Source organism: Patagioenas fasciata, chromosome 1, assembly GCF_037038585.1.
Source record: "Patagioenas fasciata isolate bPatFas1 chromosome 1, bPatFas1.hap1, whole genome shotgun sequence".
NCBI lineage: Eukaryota > Metazoa > Chordata > Aves > Columbiformes > Columbidae > Patagioenas > Patagioenas fasciata.
In genome coordinates, this window is record NC_092520.1 from 191,377,226 (window position 1) to 191,400,675 (window position 23,450).

At 38.4% G+C, this 23,450-nt stretch overlaps 1 protein-coding gene across 1 annotated transcript in view; it reads right to left on the reverse strand.

Moving 5' to 3' along the window:
• Positions 1-23,450, reverse strand: part of LOC136104472 (V-type proton ATPase subunit S1) — a 53,911-nt gene that overhangs the window by 6,669 nt on the left and 23,792 nt on the right. Inside the window, exons 7-8 of the mRNA XM_065843475.2 lie at positions 6,139-6,380; positions 5,489-5,542 (exon numbers count right to left, since the gene is read on the reverse strand). Of these exons, the coding sequence (XP_065699547.2) occupies positions 5,489-5,542; positions 6,139-6,380 (296 nt within the window). The remainder of the gene's footprint in view (positions 1-5,488; positions 5,543-6,138; positions 6,381-23,450) is intronic.

Genomic DNA, 23,450 nt, shown 5'->3' on the forward strand with positions numbered 1-23,450 from the left:
CTTACTACAAAATAAAATATTCCAATATGTCTATTCACATTAGACATATTCTATATTTCTAATCCACAATGTGGATTTTAAAATTTGGGGTAACATTTAGATGTAATTATGACAGGTTTGAAAAATAAGCAATTATCTATAGATGTGGCACAATATAGAATATTTTATGTTTTATAGGGTGTATGTATCTATAGAGAGAATATTCTCTGTTGCAGAATTTTGCTTGTTTGTTCAAATCAGTTGCTTTCAGTAGCATGTCTTCCACATAACATAGAGTCTAAACACAAGCAATGGTCCTTAGGAGTACCAAAATTTGACAGGTTAGGCTAGTACAGTAATTGAGCCATTTTTTTTCTTTTTTTTTTTTTTTAATAAACTGTGGCTTTTGATTCCTATAATTTCATAATCCTCAGGAGTTCCAAAATTCTCAGAAGGAATCCTAGAACTCAGAGTGTCTTTCAGGTCAGAAAACAATGTTTTGACTTATGGAATTCTTTACATTTTGAACCTAAACATCTCTTTCCATACAACATTCAGCTACAAGCAGCAGTGAAAAAAAATATTAATCTAGTACACATTCACAAATATTTATAGAAAATATTCTATTGTTATAGTGATAAAGTTAAAAAATTAAAACATGTATTGTCTAGATATTAATCGCAAGAAGAAATGAATCTTCTCCTGATATGCAGCACAATCTGAACAGAATTTCCGTGGTGCCTCAGTAGCAATGCTATAGGCACTAGCTGAAGGCCAGTTATAAGCACAAAGAAGTTTACTTAAATATTTGGGCCAACCACAGATTTTGTGTGTGCTCTGTACTTCTGCTGAGAAAATAAGAAAACTGGTAAACAAAGAAATTCTTTGGAGACTTACAATATGAATAAACAAGTTTTGTGAGGCTATGTATGTGAGTACAGTTGAAAGTGACCTGCAAGAGATTGCTGTCTCTTCACATTGCACCAAAGACTAAAATTTTGTGTTACTTGCAGATTTATGAGAATTAGCATTCCAATTAGTGAACAAGTCAGGCATGGTTAACTTAATAATACAGGCTTTTATCCTTAATATTTTTCCAAACAACTGATAGTGAATAGCCTCCAGTAAGCATGTGTTCAGCTGATAACTGATACAATTCATTAAATTACAAAAGAGACATTCAAACAACAAAAATCAATGAAACTACTTCATTTAGTTTAATATTTTCTCATATGAGTAGATAGCAAATAGAATGAGCACAATATAGCAAATGAACAACAAGGGGAGGCGAGATAACAATGATTTTATCTGCAAAACTAAAAGTACTTTGACTTATAGGAAATGCTGTGTGCATATTAAACATTACAACCAATACAGGAAGCAAACTTTCACAGAGACATCATGGACTTGATGTATTGTGGCATGAACTATTCCCGGTCATAGGCCAGACACCTGTATGAACTGTATGAACGTTAAATGCTACCACCTGTTATCTATCAATCACCATAACACACAGCTGTTCATTACAAGGAGAGAGATTTCTAAAAAGAAAACTAGCTGGAATTACTGTTGTTTCAAAGATTCAAAGAGAAACACAACTGTTAGGTAAAAGACTTTAAAGCACGGTTCTTGGGTCAATTCCATTCTATACATGCTATGAACAACAACAGCCAAGTACTTATCAGCGTAAGTAAGTGGTGAAAATAGTAATGCCCTCCTTTTCCACCCACTTTGACACCTTTTCCCAGAGAAGATGACAGACAGGTGCTTGAACAGCTGGATGTCACCAGCTGCTGAGAGAGCTGAGGTGATGCTTCTTCCAACAAAACCCGCTGCCCACTGCTCCTACCCCCGCTGCAGTTCATTTTCCTAAACAAACCACAACCAGAAACACTCTCTGCTCCCACTTCTAGCAGCTCTCCTCCCTATGGCAAAGGGATGGCTGCTCCTGCTAGAGGGAGGAAGAGGGAGGTGGCAGCTGTTTGCACAGGACAAAGCAGCTGTTGCAGCTGCGAGCAGGAGGTGGGATGCGACTCACTGCTCAGCATGAGGTGGTAGATGAGTGGTGGTAAGGACAGGCTCTGGATCCAGCTCATGCTGCCGAAGTTAGAGCCTCTTTTATTGAGAAACAAATTGAGCTGTTTGAATGTGTTCCTCTCTGGTATCACTTTCTGTCATCAAGGGATGCTCTCCTACACCTAAGTAAATGGGCTTTACAGTGGAAAAAAATGCAGTCATGGCTCTGAGCTCTGTTCCTTCGCACCTTTTTGCCCTGCTTGTGTCCTGCTTATTGAAGCAGACTGTAATCTTACCAAGGAGTCATCCTGAAAACGAAACCTAATCAAAGTGAACCATAAGGGAAAACAGAGGTTTTAATGTATCTCTGCGTGTTTTAGAAGGCCTTGAGAACAGACTTGCTGAGATAAACGAGAGAAATAAAGTGCTCCTGAATCATGAAAAGATCAATGGATTGTTCTGGTTTTGCTGAGGTTATCTTATTATTTGCATTATTTGCCATACAGTATTGTATTACAGTAGCTAATAGAGGCCTCAAATGACACATTTGTCTCTTAAATCAAGAGATAATCCATCATAAAACATCACAGATAACTGAGTGTGTCTTTAGCAGAAAATTTTCTTAATAAAGCCTTCTGAGGTGGTGTGGGTTGACACCAGCCAGCAGCAGCCAAGCACCCATATAGATGCTTGCTTATTTTATCCTGTCCCCAACAGGACAGGGGGTTAATAGGAAGAGCAAAAATAAGGAAACTTGTGGGTTGAGATACAGACAGCTTAACAAGTGAAGGAAAGAGGAAAAAAAGCGATGCAGAAGCCATCCCTCTTTATCTCCCACAAGCAAGCCAATGCTCAGTGAATGCCCAAGCAATGACTACCATGGAAGCTACCCTTCACCTTCTTTCTCTACCCCATTTTTCATTATTATGCATCTGTGTTACTCATAAAAAATAATCAATTTACACATTTTTGCATCTAAATGCTCTGGATCACACCTAGCCCAGTGGAATAAATAAAATTCTTCTGCAAAACACAGCCAGCCTAAGCTCCTTTAATTACTTGCTGGGCATGACAGAGGGTAGGACTTCACCTACACTCTTTTCAAATATTAATCTATTGTGGAGCCTGAGTTTCTTATCTTAGCTTCAAGGGCTATTAATGCATTTTGGTATTTAGTTATAATGTATTCAAGTAGAAGCACAGGTCAAGAGAAACTTGGTGAGCATTTCTGCCTTTACTACAGCAGGCTCAAAGGATGTAAAACATATTCCAGAATAAGAGAGAAAACATGAACCATTCACCTTTTGTACTGATGTTGTCCTTTAACTTACAATCAGTCTGTCTGCAGAGTTGCTTCAAATTTATTCTCTCCAGACGCATCTCAGATTCATGACTACATTAATGTTTTCTCCCAATGATTAATCAAAATGATAAGATTTTAACAAACAAATGACTAAATATAAATCTGAATAATCCTCATTAAGTCCACATGCATGCACCAACATCACATTTGATCTTCTTATGCCTGCTACAGACAAACCTTTCAGCTGCCAAAGTGTTTAGTTTCTATAGTAGCATCCTAAGGTTTGCATTTTGCTGTGTTAACGTTGAGCAAAACCTGTTGACTGCTTTAAAGAAAACAACCCCTCTGAGTTCTACCAGTTAGCTTGGTAGATAGTTTTGCAGCACAGTGTCATGATCCATAGCATTTTTGAGTGCTTTATGATACATATTATTTTATTGGAACTGTAATTTTACTAGAAAACCTGGTGTTATGCTGAGGATGGTCACATTTAGGACAAATGTAGGAGGCAACCAGATTCATTCATACAGAAGGAAATTACAGCAGAGCATCTAAGACCTTCACCAATATGAGCAAACACATGGGAATCCAGGGCACTGTTTTGGTGGGTCTGTCTGTACAAGAGTGAAGAAGGAACAGCAGACAGTAGACAGAGGAGCACGGGGGCAGCACCAGAGCAAGTGATATTTTGTGACTTGGAGTAAAGGCACAACTTGGGTAGATTCTTGGTTTGAGAATGGCATTTTTGAAATGGGATTCAAGGAAACTGTTTCCTTAATTCCCTGTGATGTTCCGGGAAATGAACAGTATTGAAACTAAGAAACACTTGCCTCTGTTGCCAAAGACAACCATCTCAAGGATCCTATACACAGCTAACTACAATTGTCAAAAAAAAAAAGAAAAAGGTAAAAATACTATACTAAAAGCAATCTTCTCTGTACATTATATTCTTTCAGAAAGCTCTAGATGATTGGATGGGAGGGGAGATGTTAAATAACGAAGCATGTTTCTTTTTTTTACCATCTATCATAGTCTTATGATGGTGACTGGAAGTGTTTCTATGTACTCCAAATACAAGTCCAAACACATGACTGACTCTCTTCAAGACAAGTTCTTCTGAGAGTCCTTTTACATAGATGTAGAATGACCTTCTATCTCAGTGTAAATAACGGTATTTCTTAATTCATACTTATCATCTTGGTGCCGTGTGCCTTTTTTACTTGCCTACTAAAATGTTGTTTAAACTCTGATTGTCTCCTATATTATTTCTTCAAACTTTCTTTCTTCCATTTCTTTGGATTTTTATTTCCCTTACTCAAAATGTCAAAAGCATTTTGTAAGAAGTCATTCAATCTCTTGCTGCTGAAGCAAACATCCAGTTTATTCTCTGATATACGCAATTTAAATTCAGTGCAAATTCTTCAGCCTAACTCCTTCCTAAAGAACTTTAAGCAATCAACTGAGGCACCTAAATGAAAAGAGCAGGCCACATTATCTTTGCCAGATCTTGAGAAAATAATTTTAACTGCTGTTCCTGCTGCTCAGGAAAGAACTCAGGTTGGTGGAGCAGCAGCTGTGTGGCATTCCTCACAGCAATAGCAGATGCTGTCCCATGCCTAGAATCCACTACTGAGAGCTACAGCAGCAACTTCTCCTTTTGACTTTTCATCCCAATTTTTCCCGTTCCCTAAGTTTTCTTCCCTCTTCTAATGGTAGGAGAAACCTGGTCTTGTCACCATCCATGGAGCAGAAAAAATTATGAGTTTTTGCACCCCTCATTAGCCACAAGGTAGCTTTCACAGAGTACACTGGTAACCCACATTAGGACCAAGTACAAACCTGGCCATGCAAGTAGACTTCAGCTCCTAGAATTGTTTGCAAATCACAGTTAGATTTCCCTGAGATTGGATTGTCGTCTGATCCTATCAGCAAAACACGATGTTGCATATACCAGTATCTTACAGTATGGTTGGTTGCCTACATCACTTTTTCAGAATTTTACCTGAGGATATTCATATCTTCTTTCTATAAAGACTGTATTATTGTTCTCCTATATAGTAAATCCTCAGAACAGAAAGCAAATAATAATTTCAAAACCATTTCCACTTAACTCCTCCTTTTTTCTTCTTCTAATTTACAATCAGGCTTTGCACATCACGAAGGTCTGTTTAAGAATAAATCATCAGTTACCTTATCTCCAGGCTGCTGATTCCATTCACTGGATTTGTATATTTTAATGACAGCCTAAGAATAAGAAACAGATTTTTAATGTTAGAGTACTCAGCTTTAATTAGATCATTGTGACATTTCAATCAGAGGGAATATTGTAAATCAATAGGCAATTACAAAAGTCATATAGCAAAGGTTCAGTACACAGAAAAATATGACAAAATATTTCTAGAGTGTTTGTTACCCAAGAACAGGTGCCTCAAAGTAAAGGAAAACAGAGATCATGTTCCATTAATGTACTTCCAGCTGAATTACCACCTACTAACTGGCAATACTCCCCTTCAAGCAAATTTTGCAATGAAATTATGATCTTATTATTGCCAGTGGAGATTTCTGTGATTGTAAGATCAGGCATAGAGAAACCAAATATAAACAAACAAGGAAGTAAGGAACCTAAGGAGGAAAAAAAAAAAGTGAAAATAAGAGGCTGCATGTGCATTTTGGGGTCTTGAGTCAATCTTTTTCTTCAAAGAATATTCAATTTAGTATTCTCTTTATTTTGGATTACTTAGAAGAAAAAAATTAAATTAGCATTAACTTGACACTGCACCATCTCTTACTACTTTTCAGAAACACACATATTATGATATAAAATTTCTTGGACTGCTCACGTTGTGTTGACGTCTGAGCACTCAGAGGAAGAAATATCCACATTCTGAGTTACAAATGTTGCATTTGTCAAATCTATAAGAACGGAACCATTGGCTGTGAGACTGAAATTACTAGCATAAAAAAGGATGCATGTTTCATTCCCAGTGGTCATGTTCAGAGGAGCATATGATGAACTGTCTTCGTCTTCAGTGGCCATTAATTGTCGTCTTAATTCCCACACCACATCAGTTCTTCTAGAAATCTGGAATAACAGCACAGAAACAATTCATCTCCTTTGCAAGAGATAATATCAGCCAAACACAGACCTTCACTGTTCTGTACCACAAGCACCCATCCTTTTTAAATCCTCAGTAAACCGCAATATTTTTATGGTCTGTCTGTTTCATTGGCAGTGTGGAGGCAAATAGGGCGTTGTTAACCTAGGTTCCCATGATCAGGTGTCCATGTGAAAACAAGTATCAGTGACATTAGGCAAATAAACATAAAACCAAATTGTTAATGCTGCCTTAAAATAGTAGTATGCATTGGTAGTAATAGATGAAAGAATTTATTTTTTTAACAGAAGAATATACTGAAAGAAATTAACTATATTTCTGTGATAAAATCACAAGAAAACTTGGCTTGCCAGTTCAGTGACCACCCCCATTAGTAACAATAACAGTTTTTGCACTCTTCATTTCAACAGGCATGAAAACAGGCTACTTAACTACAACAGTGTTATATTTAGACTCTTCTGATGGCTTCCAGAAAAAGATCATCTATACTAATTTGGCTGATGTGATGAACTCCTACAAGAGGCTTCAATGCACATATACATTTGCTTTTAGGTGGTTTCCAGGAATTCTCTTTAATAGGTAATGCTTTTTTACAAATATGCCAGTTTACAAATATGCCCAGGGCATCCTTGGAAAAACAGCCCCATTCATACCAATGGTAAAAGCTAGCTGACCTTATCAGGAAATAACTTAATCCTGTTGTTCATATCTTACTCTTGACCTTTTAGTCTGGTCATATCTGGGCTATTCCATTTATTTTTAAGACCCATGTCAGCTTTACAATTTTCTTATTCTACAAGTGGCCTCTGCCCTTGGATAACTTTGGGATACAAGAAATGAGAGGTACCGTAGTGGTTACCAGAACTGTAATTATGTGGAGCTATTGCCTGGAACCATTTTTAATGGGTTTAAAGACAGGCAAGGATCATTTTCCAGTCTGGAACAGAAGCTATAATATCACTTTATAACCTGCCTGTAGAAAGGAGCCCCAGAAGATTTTGTCACCTTAACCGCTGCTCTCTAAACACTACAGGCCATCTGTTATTTACAACGTGTCTTTGCAGATATCTCATTTTATGAACAAAGCAGAATGAGCTGAGTTAAAAACCTTTGACTAAATGCTCAAATGAAGATTGCAATCTTCTCTCCCATACATGCATACTTTATGAATTTCTTTTTAATTCAGAGTAGTGCCTTTTCAAATACATCAGAACATGCATTATTTTAAATGAATACCATTTTCTTTAAAAGAAGAGTGTACAACAAAAGAAAATATTCAACTTTTGATATAAAACTTTTAATCTTCCCTTAGGCTCTCCTGAAATGTAATCATTTTATTTCAAACTGAGAGGAAAAGCTGAAGTCTAAATTATATCTTGTCTAACAATTGACTTCATTATGTGGGCCTCGCATATCGTCTAAAGAGGGCTTTAAAAACCACCTGCTAATAGCTGAAAACAATGCTACATTGGAGACTGCGATTGGGCTAACTTAGGGGATTAGGTTGAAGTACCTTAAAATAAAAAGAAAGCTATTAGAATATAATCATGAGACTCCAGCTTTACTTCTGTTGCCCTGCTGCCAGTACTTTGTTGTGAGGCTCACACATAGAGATTCCTTTTCGTCTCTGAAAAAGCATATTAATTGAAAGAGTGTTTGCCTGTGAAGAAGGGATGTCAGGGACTAAGAAATCCACTAGTTTCCCATGATCAAATCTTTTTAAACAAATTTACCCATTATGAAGCAGGTAGGCAACACAGCTTGCCAAGCACATTTCTAAAAGCAGGCTTTGTTTTGGTCATATTTGTGGCTGAAAACACGGGCAGTCACGAACTGGGTAGCCCAGCAAGTCTGTATTTGCACAGCTATAGGCAGGCAGGACAGCTACACCAAATGGGAGCCTGAAGGTATCAGCTTTCTGCAGAAATGTCCTCAAGTGCTTACCAGCCTGCACATTCATCCCTCCAGTGTGAAGATGCATTTCTGTAAGTTACCTGTGGGTGAGGTAATTTAGCTTGTTCAAAACCAGAAGGCATTACCTCACAGAAATTCAAGAAAATTTAGTCTTGGGGTTGGAAGGAGGATCTCTGAAATAGCCCAGCCTGGGACCCACCAGAGGCCTGAGGATGGCAGTGGTTCCTTCCAGCTGACCGGCAGCAAGAGTCTGAGCTCCCCAGCACATCCCTGTCTCTCTGTTTCAGGCACGTTTCCTTATTCTTCTGTTGCTGCACAAACATGAGTTCACTGACTTAAAATAATTCTCCCCCATACCATAAATTTAATGCTAAACTATATAGGACAAGGTAATTGCTTCAGAAATGCATTAGATTTATGTTGAATTATCGTAAATCAGATTACATTATTCACAAACAATCCATAGCGCCAGCATTGTTAAGCACTAAATTCTGTTGTTCAGTGCCCCCTTTACCTAATCTGAACCATAGGATTGCCATCTTGTTCCTCTGGATTTATCAGTGACATTTTTGATCTCAGATATGCAGTGAGCCATCACAAGACATAATTAAACAAGGTACAGAAAAGAAAGGGTACAATATATATGTTTTTCAAGACCAGAAGTGAATGCTGTAATTATCAACTGAACCTGTAACAGAAGTAGCCTGGACAAAATTCTTCCCTTTGATCTGTTTTACAAGCCTTCTAATTCAGAATAATCTCTCTTGGAAAGGAGAAAGATAGCTGATCTGGCAACGTTTTGATGCACCAACTACCAATCTTTTTTCAAAGCAAACAGACCTCAGATCCAAAATTATTCATTTATTTTGTTGTTATTGCTGAGCTTTTGTTGACTGTTTCAAAACAGAATGACTAGACACAAGAAAAAAGATTTGGGGCCATTTTATATATTTGAAAGCACAAACAAATATAAATTGGATGCTTCTAAACACATATGAGAAAAATACAAAATATTGGGAAAATAAAATTTTCATTGGTTGAAACGATGAATGGTAATGAAACACAGAAAGAAGCTACATTTTGCAGTAGTTACAACATGGGATTTTTGGATGTCAGTTCAACAGATGGTGATGTCTTCTTTATGTATCTTGTACTTATTGACTTTTTTATTGCTACGGTTAGGTGTGCACATCCATAAGAAGAAAACTGTCTTGGTGATGTTCATTGCACCTTTTCATTTCGAACAGCATCTACCTATGGTCACATCCTCTCTGTGGAGTTGTTGCTCTTATTTTAAGAGTTAGAGGAAGGGGAAGGTCTTTCTGTACCTGCAGGGAGGGAGGCCAGGAGAAAGAAGAAGGGTGCATTCTTTTTTTTTTTTAGGTTGTACCTTAGCCTAGTTCCTGCCTCCATACTGGCACTGTGGGCTACAGTGCATTCTCTGTATATAGTCTACTCAGATGGCAAATTGTAATTTTTCTGAATTCAGTCATAACACAATAAAACCAGTTGTTGGAGTCACAGAATTACATAATAGTCCTGTCTTCTAGTAAGGAAAAAAAAAAAAAAAAGTTCAGTATAAGAACCAGGTATTGTTATTAGTATTAAACTTCATAAATGCAGAAAAGAGCCTGCAAATATTTAGGAAATTCATGACAAAGAGAAAAGCTCAAAGTACATTGTGAAAGGGGAAGTAAAAAAATCCTTTTGGTCACTTATGAATTTGAAGGGCTGAATCATGAGGTATAACATCTGAGGAGGGGAGGACAGGCACTGTAGCTGCTCCCATAGCACCTCAAAGACAAATACCTGCTATCTAAACCAGATTTTGAGTTTAGTAGCTTGAGCTGTATATACTCATCAGTAATTCTTTCGACCGGATACCAAGTTGACGGTACACTTACATTTTGTTCAAATTGCTTTAACAGGGATCTTTATAATCCTTTTTTTTTTTCGTGAAATATCATTTAAAAATGATGGTTAGAGGCTGCCATGTGCCAAATGCAGGGGTGCTGCTCCCAGTAGAATGACAGATCATGCTACTTGCCGGGGTTTGGCTGAGGGACATCAGAAGCCACACAGCATTCACATCACAGCCAAGTATCAGCACATTTCAAGTCCTTCCCACACAAACAGGTCACTTTTCCTTCATGTTTTCTAGCTGGTGTAGCATCACAGCCTCACTACAGATGGCATCACCACTGCTGCCACCTCCTCTGCTAATACACCGGTTTTTCAGAAAGATACAGTGCCATAAATCTGTGATACAGGCAACGGTTGGTTGTATCTCACTGCTAAAGGTCAAAAATTTTAAAAGCAAGCATTACAATTTCAAATAACCATAAAGACATTCCTTGCAGTGTCAAGTTTATAAAATCACACGTACAGAAAGCAGAAAGAATGTATTTGATTACGCTTATTTCAGTCATCTGCTGGTGCAAAACTGGAGCGTAACAGTGCTTTGAGCTGTCAAAATCTAAAACATTGAGTAAAGAATTACCAGCTATCTCTATTTTTAAGAGTTTGAACTTTCTATATTTTTATGATTTCTAATGTTTTGTGGGTTTTGTTTTTCCTTCCTCTCTAGGCTGTCTTAAAATATAATTTCAATTTTGGTCCTAGGTTGGGTGAATCTTGCATTCCATATATAACTCAAGTAGTGTCCCTCTGTTTTACTGAGAGACGTGGATTCATCCTGGATTCATCCTCTGATACACCAGAGGGTTGTGTTGCCAGCCAGAAGGACGTCCATAGACTGGAGAAACGGGCTGGCAGGAACTGCATGAAGTGCAACAAGGGGAAGTGGAAAGTCCTGTACCTGGGGACGAATAACCCAAAGCACCAGTACACACTGGGGGCCATCCAACTGGAAAGCATCTTTGCAGAAAAGGACCTGGGGATCCTTGTGGACACTAAACTGAATGTGAGCCAGCAATGTGCCAAAGAAGACTAAGAGTGTCCTGTGCTGTATTAGACAAAGTATTGCAACAGGTCAAAAGCGGGTGATCCGGCCCCTCTACTTAGCACTGGTGAGGTCACACCTGGAGTGCTGGGTCAGCTGCTGGGCTACTCAGTACAAGAGAGATGGACATACTGAAGAGAGTCCAACAAAGGGCCAGAAGGATAAGGGAAGGTCTGGAGCATCTCTCTTATGTGGAAATGCTGAGAGGGCTGGGACTGTTCAGCCTAAAGAAGAGAAGGCTCAGGGAGGGAATCTTATCAATGTGTATAATTACTAGGAGTGAGGTTGTAGAAAAAACGGAGCCAGGCTCTTTTCAGTGGTGCCCAGTGACAGGATCAGAGGCGAAGGGCACCGGCTGAAACACAGGAGATTCTGTCTGAACATCAGGAAAAACATTCTTTACTGTGAGGGTGACTGAGCACTGGCCCCAGTTGCCCAGAGAAGTTGTGGAGTGCCTGTTTTCAGGTGTTCAGAATCCAACTGGACATGGCACCGAGCAACTGGCTCTAGGTGGCCCTTCTTGAGCAGGAGGGATGGATTAGATAACCTCCAGTTGGTCACATCCACCCTCAAATATTCTCTGATTCTGTCCTGAATTATCTACAGAACTAGATCCCAGGGTAATGAAGAAGGTCTGTTCACTACAATGGTCAAACCCTAGATTCCTAGATTTCAAAAGAGATAGAAGCCCAATCTTGTTAGGATGTATTTTCTTGTCTACTTAGTGAACCACACATTTTACCTACTACTTTTTCAAGTCCTGTTGTTTGAATTAACATATCAGTACAAAATTTGAACCATAAAATACTGTCTGCCCATCATCTAAAAGGTATGAAATCAGACATAGTATTGAAAAAACCCACTGGTCCAGTGCAGCACAGAATTCTGAGTAAGCTCAAATTCAAATGCAAACTTTGATGCAGTCTTTTGTGCTCTGTTGCAAAGGATCTTACCTATCTGCAACTAGTTTTGACTTTCATTCTTTATAATTTAAACTGACAGAGACAAAATTTCTGCTCTGCTGCAACTGAATGCAGAGGATGTTTAAAGTTCATTTTCCACCAGGAGCGTTTATAGGGTGATCTGGTTATACTCAGAATCCCCCAAACATTTCCTGTGGAGTTGCTTAGCTTATCAGGAATTACCAGAAGCTCATTTGAATGAGCCTTTCTTGCTCATTTACTTATCTCATTCAAGGTAGTAGGTTATCACAACTTAAAGGTAGTTTTTCAAATTTGAAATTTCTGTTCATCCTAAATCACCTGAAATTTTATAACTTGTATATAATACAGTAAAACGTACATATCTAAAGACTGCACAAGTCCCACATAATTGCACCTGCAGGTGTTATCAGAACCAGAATTTAATTTCTGAAATTGTTTTTTCCTTCCATATTAATTCTCTTTGATGCAAACAGCACAAGGTAAAGCTACAGTACCGCTTTGAAGGGAAACAAAACAGGTTAAAATGTGCATTGAGTAGATTCAGGAAAATTTAGAAACCTGGTTTAGAAAAATCAATGTTTGTATGCACATATAAGCCGCAGTAAGCTCTGGCTTGGACGAGCCAAGCCCTTACATTTTTTGCTCAGACATATTTCTTGTCAACATTGATAGTTTTTTTCCGAAGTAGAAACTTTAAATGGACCAGAATCACCAGTCTACGCAGAAAAAGCAAGCAGATATATAACATGCATACATTCTGTCAACAGCAATCATTTATTATCAATGATTGCTACCATTTTAGTGCCCTGCAAGATACGTGACCAAGCTTGCTGGTCCACATTATCATCTGGATGGCTCCCCTGTCCAACTGTGCACACTTGTATCAGTAAGCCAAAAGGCTCAGGGGCTATGACACTCAGTTCCTACTGGCATTTTGCATCTCCCAGAGATTTTACAAAAGTGAGGCAGGGACATGAGTGTTAAAAGTCAAAATATAGGTCTCACTATAAGAGATAATGATCTCACTGTGAGAGCTAATGATCTCTATTATAATTAATAGTTCCATCACACCTTGGAGAGAGTACAGAAGTCATGACGAAGCACTTGGCGTTCTTCTATTAGAAGGGACAATAAAACTGCAATATTTATCATACTGCTCAGTCTGGTGGTCTGTGTAAACATGATCTGCAGAGTCAGCTCAGATGTTCATGGCTAGATGTGTTTCCTCACAGATCTGTCCTTTTGCAGCACTTGGCTGTGTAAGAGATCTCTTGACTTTGGTTTTCAGAAAATGTGACCACTCTGTGTAATGGAACATGGTTCAGAGACAAGTCAGTCAGCAGGGACCATGCAAGAGCCAGAACCCAGAGCAGAGCAGCACTTGAGATAATCAGTCCACTTGAAAGGCCTTCAAATGAGGCAGGAAATTTTGCATGTATGGGACATCCAAGCACATCCATAAATGCCACAGTAGTCCCAATTTTCTGAGGAAAATACTGGTATTTCCTGCTTTTTTCTTGCTCCAACTTTTAACAGGTTTTATACCAAACTCTTTCAGCTAACTTAGGGAAGAGCAGGAATTGGAGTATAAAAATATCTTGATTTTAGAAAGTAAAACAGAGTATGTATAAGCTGGAGAAGCAGTGGAAGGAGCTGCTAGACTTAAATTCTCCACCTTGAATTTCACTTAGGACAAATGACCTGAATACACTCATTCCAAAGAAAACAATATCTTGGTTCTCTACCAGATTGTTAACTCATTTACAGCCTTTTAACTAATCAGATTTATCAATCTAATATGCAAAATAGGGGGGGAAAAAAAGTATTAAGAGCTTGCATTCTAAAACAGAATTAATCGAGAAAGGATTCTACCAGATGTATCATTCAAAGAGTATTTGCTGATGCCAATCTCCTCAGCTTTTACATAGGATTTTGGGCCCTGTTTCTGGCAATTCTGCCATAAAGATAAAAGAAGTTACAGATTTTATGTCATTTTTAGACTGCTAAGGGGAATACCCACTCCAGCTGGCTTTTCCCTACTTTCTTATGTCCATATGTGAAATCCAAGCTGCCATGGGAGATGTGAAAAAGGATGAGGAGCCACTGCTGCAATAAGAGGAAACAGATATATAGTGAGAGTTGGACTGACGTTAGATAGGGGTTTGGTGGGTTATCTAATTGAAAAACGCAGACAGGGGCCAAAATGTGTTACTCACAGTGCCAGAAGAGTTGCCAGCACTGTTTGTCCCAGATGTAGGCTAGTCACAGGCGGATTAAAAACCTGAAGATCCATAAAAGTCTCCCTTCCTCCACTTAATATTGTGATTCTGCAGCATTTTGGAGGATTAATCTGCAAAATGGGGAGCCTGTCTCCCTTTTTCTTCTTAACTTTAAGAAAGAGGTATGGTCAGGACAACAGCATTACATATTACACTTAAATTTTTTATTAATACTTGAAGGAAATTAATTTTTAAGTTTAAAAAGTTACACATCATTCTTACAGTTCCTCAGGTCTGTCTGTAATAAATGACAGTATAAATATCAGTATGTTTTTCAGATGGTCAGATTCTTCCTGTAAAAATACCATGTTCAATGTGACAACACCATCCTTTACTTTTGGCTTCTCCATCTGTGTATGACAACACTTTTGGAGAAAACAGAGAAAGTCAGAACTTGAACTGCAAGAACTTTTGAGGGGAACTGATCTCTGTCTTCCTAGTTTTGCCGAATCAAAAGGCAAAGGCAAATAATTCCATCAAACTGGATCTTTTTGAGAGGGAGGTGAAAGCAAGCAATTTTTTTCCCAGAAAATCAATAAAAAGGTCCTTGTCTTCTACTCTGCATTCTTGCACTCAGTATCCACTTAATTTTTCTGACAGTAGTTAGAGTTATATAGATATAAATGAAAATGACATCAGGAAGTCTAGACACTGCTAATCTTAGAAATAACATCCATGCATTTTTGAAGGAGATTACCATGCTTTCTTTTCTCTTCATATTTTTTTTTCCTCTTCCAAGTTTGTCTCAAATAGACATATTTCTGCTAAAGCCTAGTTAACCCTTACAGCTAACAGACCTCAAGCCAATGTCATCAATCTCAGTTTCATAATTTCCTTCATCTCCTACCAGTTTCCAGCTCATCAGTTAAAACAAAGCGAGACCAAAGCATGAAACCTTTGCCAGCAGTTAGATGTGACTGTCACTTCTGTGGCTGGTCCTTACTGACCCTTGTCATGATGCTTTGATATCAAACTTTGAAAAACTGAACTTTATAATGTGAGGGGTATTAGAAAGCAAAGACCAAGTTCTTTCCACCACTTCTGTGGGATTGCTATAGCAACCTGATGTCTATTGCTGTTCCTACCCCATAGCCAAGCTTCGCTTCCAGGTCCTGGCCAGTCTAGCTCGGGATTTGGTTCAGCTACAATCAGGTGCTCCTGCTGGCAGTTCAGATCCCGAGAAAAATAGTGGGGCAGTAGCAAGGAATATCATTAGGGTCATAAGGAAATCATGTACTGGGGAGGAGGAAGGAGTTTTCAACAGTGAGGAGGTAAAGGGGGATCTAAATTTCACCTTGCGGTAGTTCTGCTCAATGTAAGGCAAGAAACTTTCCTTATTTTATATCATGATTTTGCAAGTGATTTGGCTGAAAGCCCTAGAGGCAGAGATATCTAGCTGTTAGAATACTTGGGGTTTAACTTTCATACTGTAGTGCACTAAAATATAGAATGATACTTTTTATGACTCATTAAATATCTGTCTGTGGAGTCACTCAATCATTTGGGTTAAACCAGAAATCACATCCCAGAAGAACAGCAGCAATGTTTCAATAAAATTGTAAGCATTGAGGTTTTAGTAAAATGACAAGGACAGAACAAGAGCAAGGTATGCCATGTAATATTAAATCGGATGCCAGATACCACTTCATGTATGGGTTTTACAGCAATGTTTCCATTAACAAATTTAGAAGAGGCCTAAACCTCTTTTGCAGGAAAAGGATAGGTTTCTTGCCCTTTTTTTTTTTTTTCTGGTTACTGGGTGTGTGCCTACCAGTGATACTAAAGACATATGTTGTGCAAGCCATACTAGAGCAGAGTGAGCTGTTAAGCCTGCACGGATCAGTACAGTGCCATGAGACCAAGTTGGACCCCAGAAGAAACAAAGCCTTGTCAACCTCATGCTGGGCAAATTTGCCTCTTCTCTTACAGCACTCCAGTACCCCACCAGGCTAACGGTCTGGGGTGCACTGATGAGTCCTGGAGCCCTCCCACCATCTACTCTGAGTCTGCTGTAGCTTGGCTGGTGCTAACACAAGTGACTGCACAGGGATCTGACTGCACAGAGCTATTTCCTCAAAAGATATTAGTGCCACAAGTTTCTGTAAGCAGTTAATTTTCTAATTTGGCAACTTTATAAAAAGAAAGATACCATATATTAGGTGACTGAAATCCAATTCAATTTAAAGTTGTTAGGTACAAGGGATGGGGTAATATGATCCTTGGAAGGCAATAAGATCTGTATTTCAATACACAAACACTCCCGTAACAGCCTGTCAACATGTTATTAACACCCTGGCCTAGTTCTTAGCTTTGTCTGCTAAAGCTTTAATGTGCAATCTTTGTGAATAGAAGCTTGCATGGAATTCCAGGTTAACATATTTTTATGGAAAAGCCTGTAGGATTTAATGAAATTAACTTTTAGAGAGAACATTTCAATAGAACTATCCGTCACCTAAGTAAAGATGTATTTCTCTATTAAAGTCACAAATATGCTCGAAAATTACACAAAAAATTATCATCCTCTACCCTAATCTCAGAGGCTTGTATGCTGTTTAATGGTTGCATATGCACTATGGCCAGGTATGAATAATGATGAACCCTCTTTTCTCTTTCAAATGACAAAAAATTATTAGCTGATGGCTTTGAACAGAGTCTAATGCTTCAGGGGATCGCAGGCAGGGTGAGAGCTAGAAATTAGAGTAAAACACAACCACTGTATGCACAAATTAGCAGGTCTAGAACTGCACAACAAAATGTCTTCCTACCACAACACATTGAATTTCTAAAACGGAAACATTTTGTAGCACTACATAGAGTGAATAAATTATTTTGTAAATCAAAAAGAAAGATAGAATCTGATATGTCAGTTGAGACTAAAATGAAATAATCCAGGTTTCTTTTACCTCCTCCTAACTCTGTTAACATGCTGTCACAGGATCAGGGACCTGCATTTTACCAATTACTGGCAAATTTTTATATCATGTGATGGTAAAGACTCTTTGTTCATCTAACAGCTGCTCCTTTAGCACAGACAATGGAGGCTGCACTAGAAATCAAATGATGCAGGATGTAAATGCTTTTGCCAGTACATGGGACATCTCTGCGGTTACACTAGCTGGTTTTTTTACCAGCTTTATTCATTTCATTTCCTACAAAGGGAAGGAAGACAAGAAGTACTGCAGGTGGTTGTTTAGGGCAAGGTTGCTCTGACCACATGCAGGAGCTATCTACCCACACTGAACTGAGCTCCTGGCTCTTCAGCCCTAGGAACACATTGAGGCGAGACACAACACATGTGCTGTGATGATCCTCTGGGTGGATGGGATCATTTATAGTTTCTAAATGTTTGCTTTCTCAAAATGGGAATGTATGTCTGCCTCTGAAAAAGATCATGCCTTTGGTGTATGGAGAAGGTGATGAAGATACAAGTCTCTTTGCTCAGCAGTAGCAATGAACGAGGAAAGATTTCAGAGTTCCTAGAGGCAACATGCAGATCCTTAATCACAGGGATTTTAAATATCCAGTTGGTTTCACGACACTGAAAGTAAGGAAACCTGGACAAAGCATGGAGTGCTACCTACCCGGTTTCCAGCTCACACAATCACCTTTTGTTATGGGTTTCTTGGTTGCCAGCAGAACAATGATTTATGTGCAGCAGACAGGGGGATTTTTATGTGGCAACTATTTTAATTTTCAAGAGTGGCAATTCTACAACAGCTTTACAGGTGAGCATGAGGAGGAAAGTCTGTGAGCTTCCTTTAGTGGAGCTTTGTTTAATCTGGCTCACGGCCTTTAGTTAAATAAGTTTTACATTACATTTCACACTCCTGTTCCAGAGAAATGCTGTGTCAATATCCCAACCTTCCACTGCCAAGACACAAGACCAACTAAACCATGTGAGACCAAAGGTCCACCTAGCTCACAATGAGTGCTAATAATAGTAACTGGCAGCTAAAACTGAGAAAAAGGTAAATACAAACAATACTCGTCCCAAGATGCCCTCCTGGATTTCTGTAGTCTCCGGCTTAGAAACCTTCAGAGACAAAGGCTGCATTCAAATGAACACATGTAATAGGATCTTTTTTCCATTCTTCTTGTTTTTCTTCCATTAGTTCACAAAATCACTGAAATCTATGTATTTTTGACACACAAAAATAGTTTATTTTGTTTCTTTAAAGGAATTTAGTGCTCCTGAATTTCTGTATTACGGTCTGTGAGGGGTGATAATAATGAATACTGGCCAGAGACAGTGAATAATTATTTCCTGTTTAGCCCATTCATGTTATTGGTGCTTTTGTTTACTATTTCCCTCTTGAATTGCCAGTTTTTGCTAGCTAAAATATTTTCATCTTGTAGTTCTACAGTATCAGTTTGGAGATGGTGTGGCCAGAATCACACACACTAGTCCACTGGCTGACTTACACTCACCAAGGGCTTAGTGAACGGATTGATGCCTGCTGCTTTGCCTTCCTCTTTTCCAAATGATGGGTAGCATTCTACTTGCTATTCATCCTACCGCTGACTGCTGGGATGTTCCAAGAAATCTACCGACATTCACACTGTCATCTCACTTCTGAGAAATAGCAACCATGCACCACAGTGTAATATGCATATTTAAGGTTTTTCTTATGTGTGTTGCTTTCCTTCATACTGGATTCCATCTGTGATTGTATCACCATTAATGCGGGGCTGTGAATGGTTTCTCCAGCTGGTCAGTACATCAGCAAACTTCAGCTCCTCCAGGTTTTAGCTCTCTTTCCGTATGAACAATGACTCTGTTGAACAGTGCAGGTATCAACATCAATCTCCACGGAATTCCTCTGGTAATTACTCTCCACTGCAAACATGGATCCTTTATTTTTATCTTTTGTTTCCTATCTTAAATTTTTTTGATTTCTGCACCAAAATAATTTCACTTTTTTACCCTTTTTACTGCAGCAACTTTTACTTATCTATTTTATGCCTTATTCATATTGTATTTTCTTCAAGTATCCACATATTTACTACTTGAATTTCAACCAATTTTGTCAGTACAGAAGATAGGTTTTCTGGTTGTATTTCTCCAGAGATATGGAGCCTCTCTTCCAACCTCATGTCACACTTATCACTTCCTGCTCCTCCGAAATTAAGGCCAAACTAATTGATAATTTTTATACACACATACATATAATAAAAATTATAATTTGTCCATTAGAAATCATGACAATTCATAGCTTGCAGATTCTTATTTTAGGTAAAACTTAGATGAAAATTATCTGACCTTGCTGATAATATACTATTCATTTTATTAATTTAGCCTGAAATCTCTTCTACTACCACCTCAACAACAACAAGTTTTCGAGGCTGGATGATTGTTGAAAAAGTCTCAGAAGTAAGAATGTCTCTGTGTTCTGCCACAGAGATGATCAACACACAGAGTCATGTGGCTTTGTGTTGTCACTCATTTTCCTGAGTTCCTCTTTTTTATTATATCCAGTGATCTCTGAAAGAATACAGTCTAATGAGTTTTTATTAACAGTATTTATGTCTTTTGCACATTATTCCTCTGAATCTCTTTAAGTCTGCCAACTGATTTTGCACTGAAATTGCAAGAATTTCTATTACCTTTAATTTTCTGTCTGTATAAAAGATTTTTTTTTTTTTTTGAAGCATGGCTTTATTACTTTTAATAGCCTCACGTCTTTCACTCTGCTGTTAAATTATGACACAGTTTAGGATATTTCTATATAGGGAGAAGAATGAGGAGAAAGCAGCAGTCTTTCAAATATGCTCTTTGATATCCAGTTTGAGCTTTTAATATGTTGTGTTTAAGCATTTTCCATTCCATCTACAAAAAGCGTCACTTGACATAATTAGTGAAGCTTACCAGCCAATTCACCAAATCACGAATATGTGGATCATTCCAATCTTTAGGTAACAATCATATCACTTAGATGCTATGTTCAGCCTCAATCTTCAAAGACTCTGTTCCTAGAATAGGACTCCAGAATTCCCAGAATACTTAACATTGTGTCCTTGAACCCAGACTTCCTTTAAGATACAACAGGCCTTTACAGATCTATTCTGTCAGTCTAATAATTTTTTCACCTTGGCATTTTCCCTCCAGAAAGTCTTTTGCGTGCCTACCGACATGCCATATCCATATGCTTATTTACAGTTACGCGTTCCATCTATTCTGTCCTATTTTATCCTTGTATCTTAATTTTTAACATAATTATTATGTTTATGACCTCTGCCTAAATATGACTGTATTTTAAGACTATTCTTTGCAACTTTTGTACCTGAATTTTACCAATTTCTGTTTTCTTCTAAGGCAGAATTAATCCTCATCTCTTTCTGCACCATCCCACCTCCACCCCAGTTTTCCTGGTCCTTAGTTTTAAATGCAAAATAAATACAACTTTCTAATTTGGTGTATACGGACCACCTTTATAGGTTTCATCCATGCCTTAAAAAGTTAGCAAGCAACAGAAAATAAAAACATTTTCTGATCAGATGAGAATAATGGTTTATTTCCATGCTGCCCTTCATTTCCTACTGAAGTCAATAAGCATATATATAAAAACATGAATATAAAATTAAAGTTGAAAAAATGTTTAAAGTAAGTGAAACCTAGTGCCCTAGCCCTTGTGCAGAGTGAAAGGTTAAAGGTAAAACATTAGTTTTCAGTTATTCCCCTGAATTCCCCGCTGACACATGGAATGAATCATACAGAATTGTTAGCAAGCATTTCTCACATCCCTAGGATTAGATTTCCAGGCTAATTTGGCTAAGTGTTTGTTCAGATTTGTTTCCACAAGAGTGACACATAACTAGCTTCAACCAACCTTAAGCAGTTCTGTCGCAATTATTTAAAAAGACTCTACCTCTTTTAAGTTTAAAACAAAACAAACAAACGAACGAACAACAAAAAAAAAAACCCAAAAGAAACAAAAACCCAACAACAACAACAACAACCAACCAACCAAACGAAACACTTGAGTTAGCTAGGAAATAATTAAGTGTATATCCTTAATCTACAAGTTAAAGTTTATTTAACTGAACCGTGCCCACACAGCATCAAGGTATTTTCTCTCATGTCACCCCACCTGCGAGCAGGCTGGGGGTGCACAAGAAGTTGGGAGGGAACACAGCTGAGACAGCTGACCCCAAATGACCAAACGGATATCCCATACCATGATGTCACGCTCAGTAATAAAAGCTGGGGGAAGAATAAGGAGATGTTTAGGGTGATGGTGTTTGTCTTCCAAGTAACCATTAAGTGTGATGGAGCCCTGCTGTCCTGGAGATGGCTGAACACCTACCTGCCCACGGGAAGTAGTGAATGAATCCCTTGTTTTACTCTGCTTGAGTGCACGGCTTTTGCTTTACCTATTAAACTCTGTTAACCCACAACTTTTCTCACTTTGACCCTTCAATTCTCTCCTCCATCCCACCAGGGCAGGTAGTAAGTGAGCACCTGTCTGGTGCTCAGTTCCTGGTTGGGGTTAAACTATGACGAAATCAACAAAAAAAGAGAGGAGCTGGATTTAAGTGGAACAAACAGCACCGCAAAATGTAATGCATTTAGAAAAATGAATTAGGTAAAAGAGAGAAACAAAGAAAATGCAACAACAAGCACTTGTGAAAGATTAAACCTTTTCACACTCTTTTCAACTGGGGTGCACATCAATAGCACCTGAGGATCAATACATTCAAGAGACACTTTTAGGGTCAAATGCAACCACTTGTGATGCAGATGCCCATGTTACTTATGGCTGAATAAAGTTCCTGTAATTCATATTGCTTGGCTTTGAGTGGGATCAAAGACTTAACACACTTAAACACCAACTAAAGCAGACAGCTTGTAGAGTGAAGCAGCCAAAAGCCCATGGTAGCAGAAGTTATCTGAAAATGTGGAGGCAGTAGAGAAGATTTAAACAGCACTTCACAATGCATCTGTAAAAAGCGGAGTCAGCAAAATGAATATTGGCTGGAAAGCAGTCACAAATCTCCTTTTGGCAGTACATGGTTTCTCAGCATCCAATCTAACTGGGAAGAGATAACAACTGTAAAACTATATTGCAGAAGTTTCGGAAGCAAATTTGTAAAAATGTGACATGGACACCATGAGGATTTGAAGGATGAGAAACATGATGAGATTTAAGATTTGAGGCGTATCTATTTTTCAGTCACTGCAGGTTTTAACCTCTCCAATTCCAACAGCACAGATAAAATTATGCATTATAACCACAGGCCAAAATACTAATTAGCAGCAAGCAGAAGTAGGAGGGATGACTTTCATCATAGTCCACAACAACACAAAAATAATATATTCATGACAACCCCTGATCCAGGAGTGAAACAAGGGCTGCAGAAGGGTTTGATTCTCCTGAAGAAAATAAGCTATCAAATGGGTTTCAAGGGTAAGAAAGGTCTTGGTAACAGATTCCTTAATTCTTGGTATAAGTTTCTAGGTTTAAATGGAAAAGAAGATTACAAATGTTGAATGAGAGTTGTCTGACTAAATGTGTGTGTTGAGATCTGATCTAAGCATGAGGATTGCCTTTATGGTTGTCAGAGACAAAGGAGATTATGAAGGGTGAGTATCAGCTCATCCTGCAGCAGCCCCCTACAAAGTAGGTCAGAAGGATTATATCCTAAAAAGCCTTTGACTGGAAAGAGAACCATGGCTGATGACTTCAAATGTAGACTTTTACATTTCACTTGCCCAGAATTCGGTGATACAAATCACTCTCAATGTCAGTCCAACTCAGCCAGACCTCAAAGGTGAAGCGTTTTAGGACAAGAGTCACAAGACATGGCAGTTGCCTTGCTGGAGGAAGGCAGCTCGTTTACAACATGATGGGCTATCCAGAGGAATCCTCAACTGGCCAGTGAAACCATTTCCTGTAGGTCACCAAACAGCCTCTGTTTCAGGGCCTTAGTTTTGTCTCC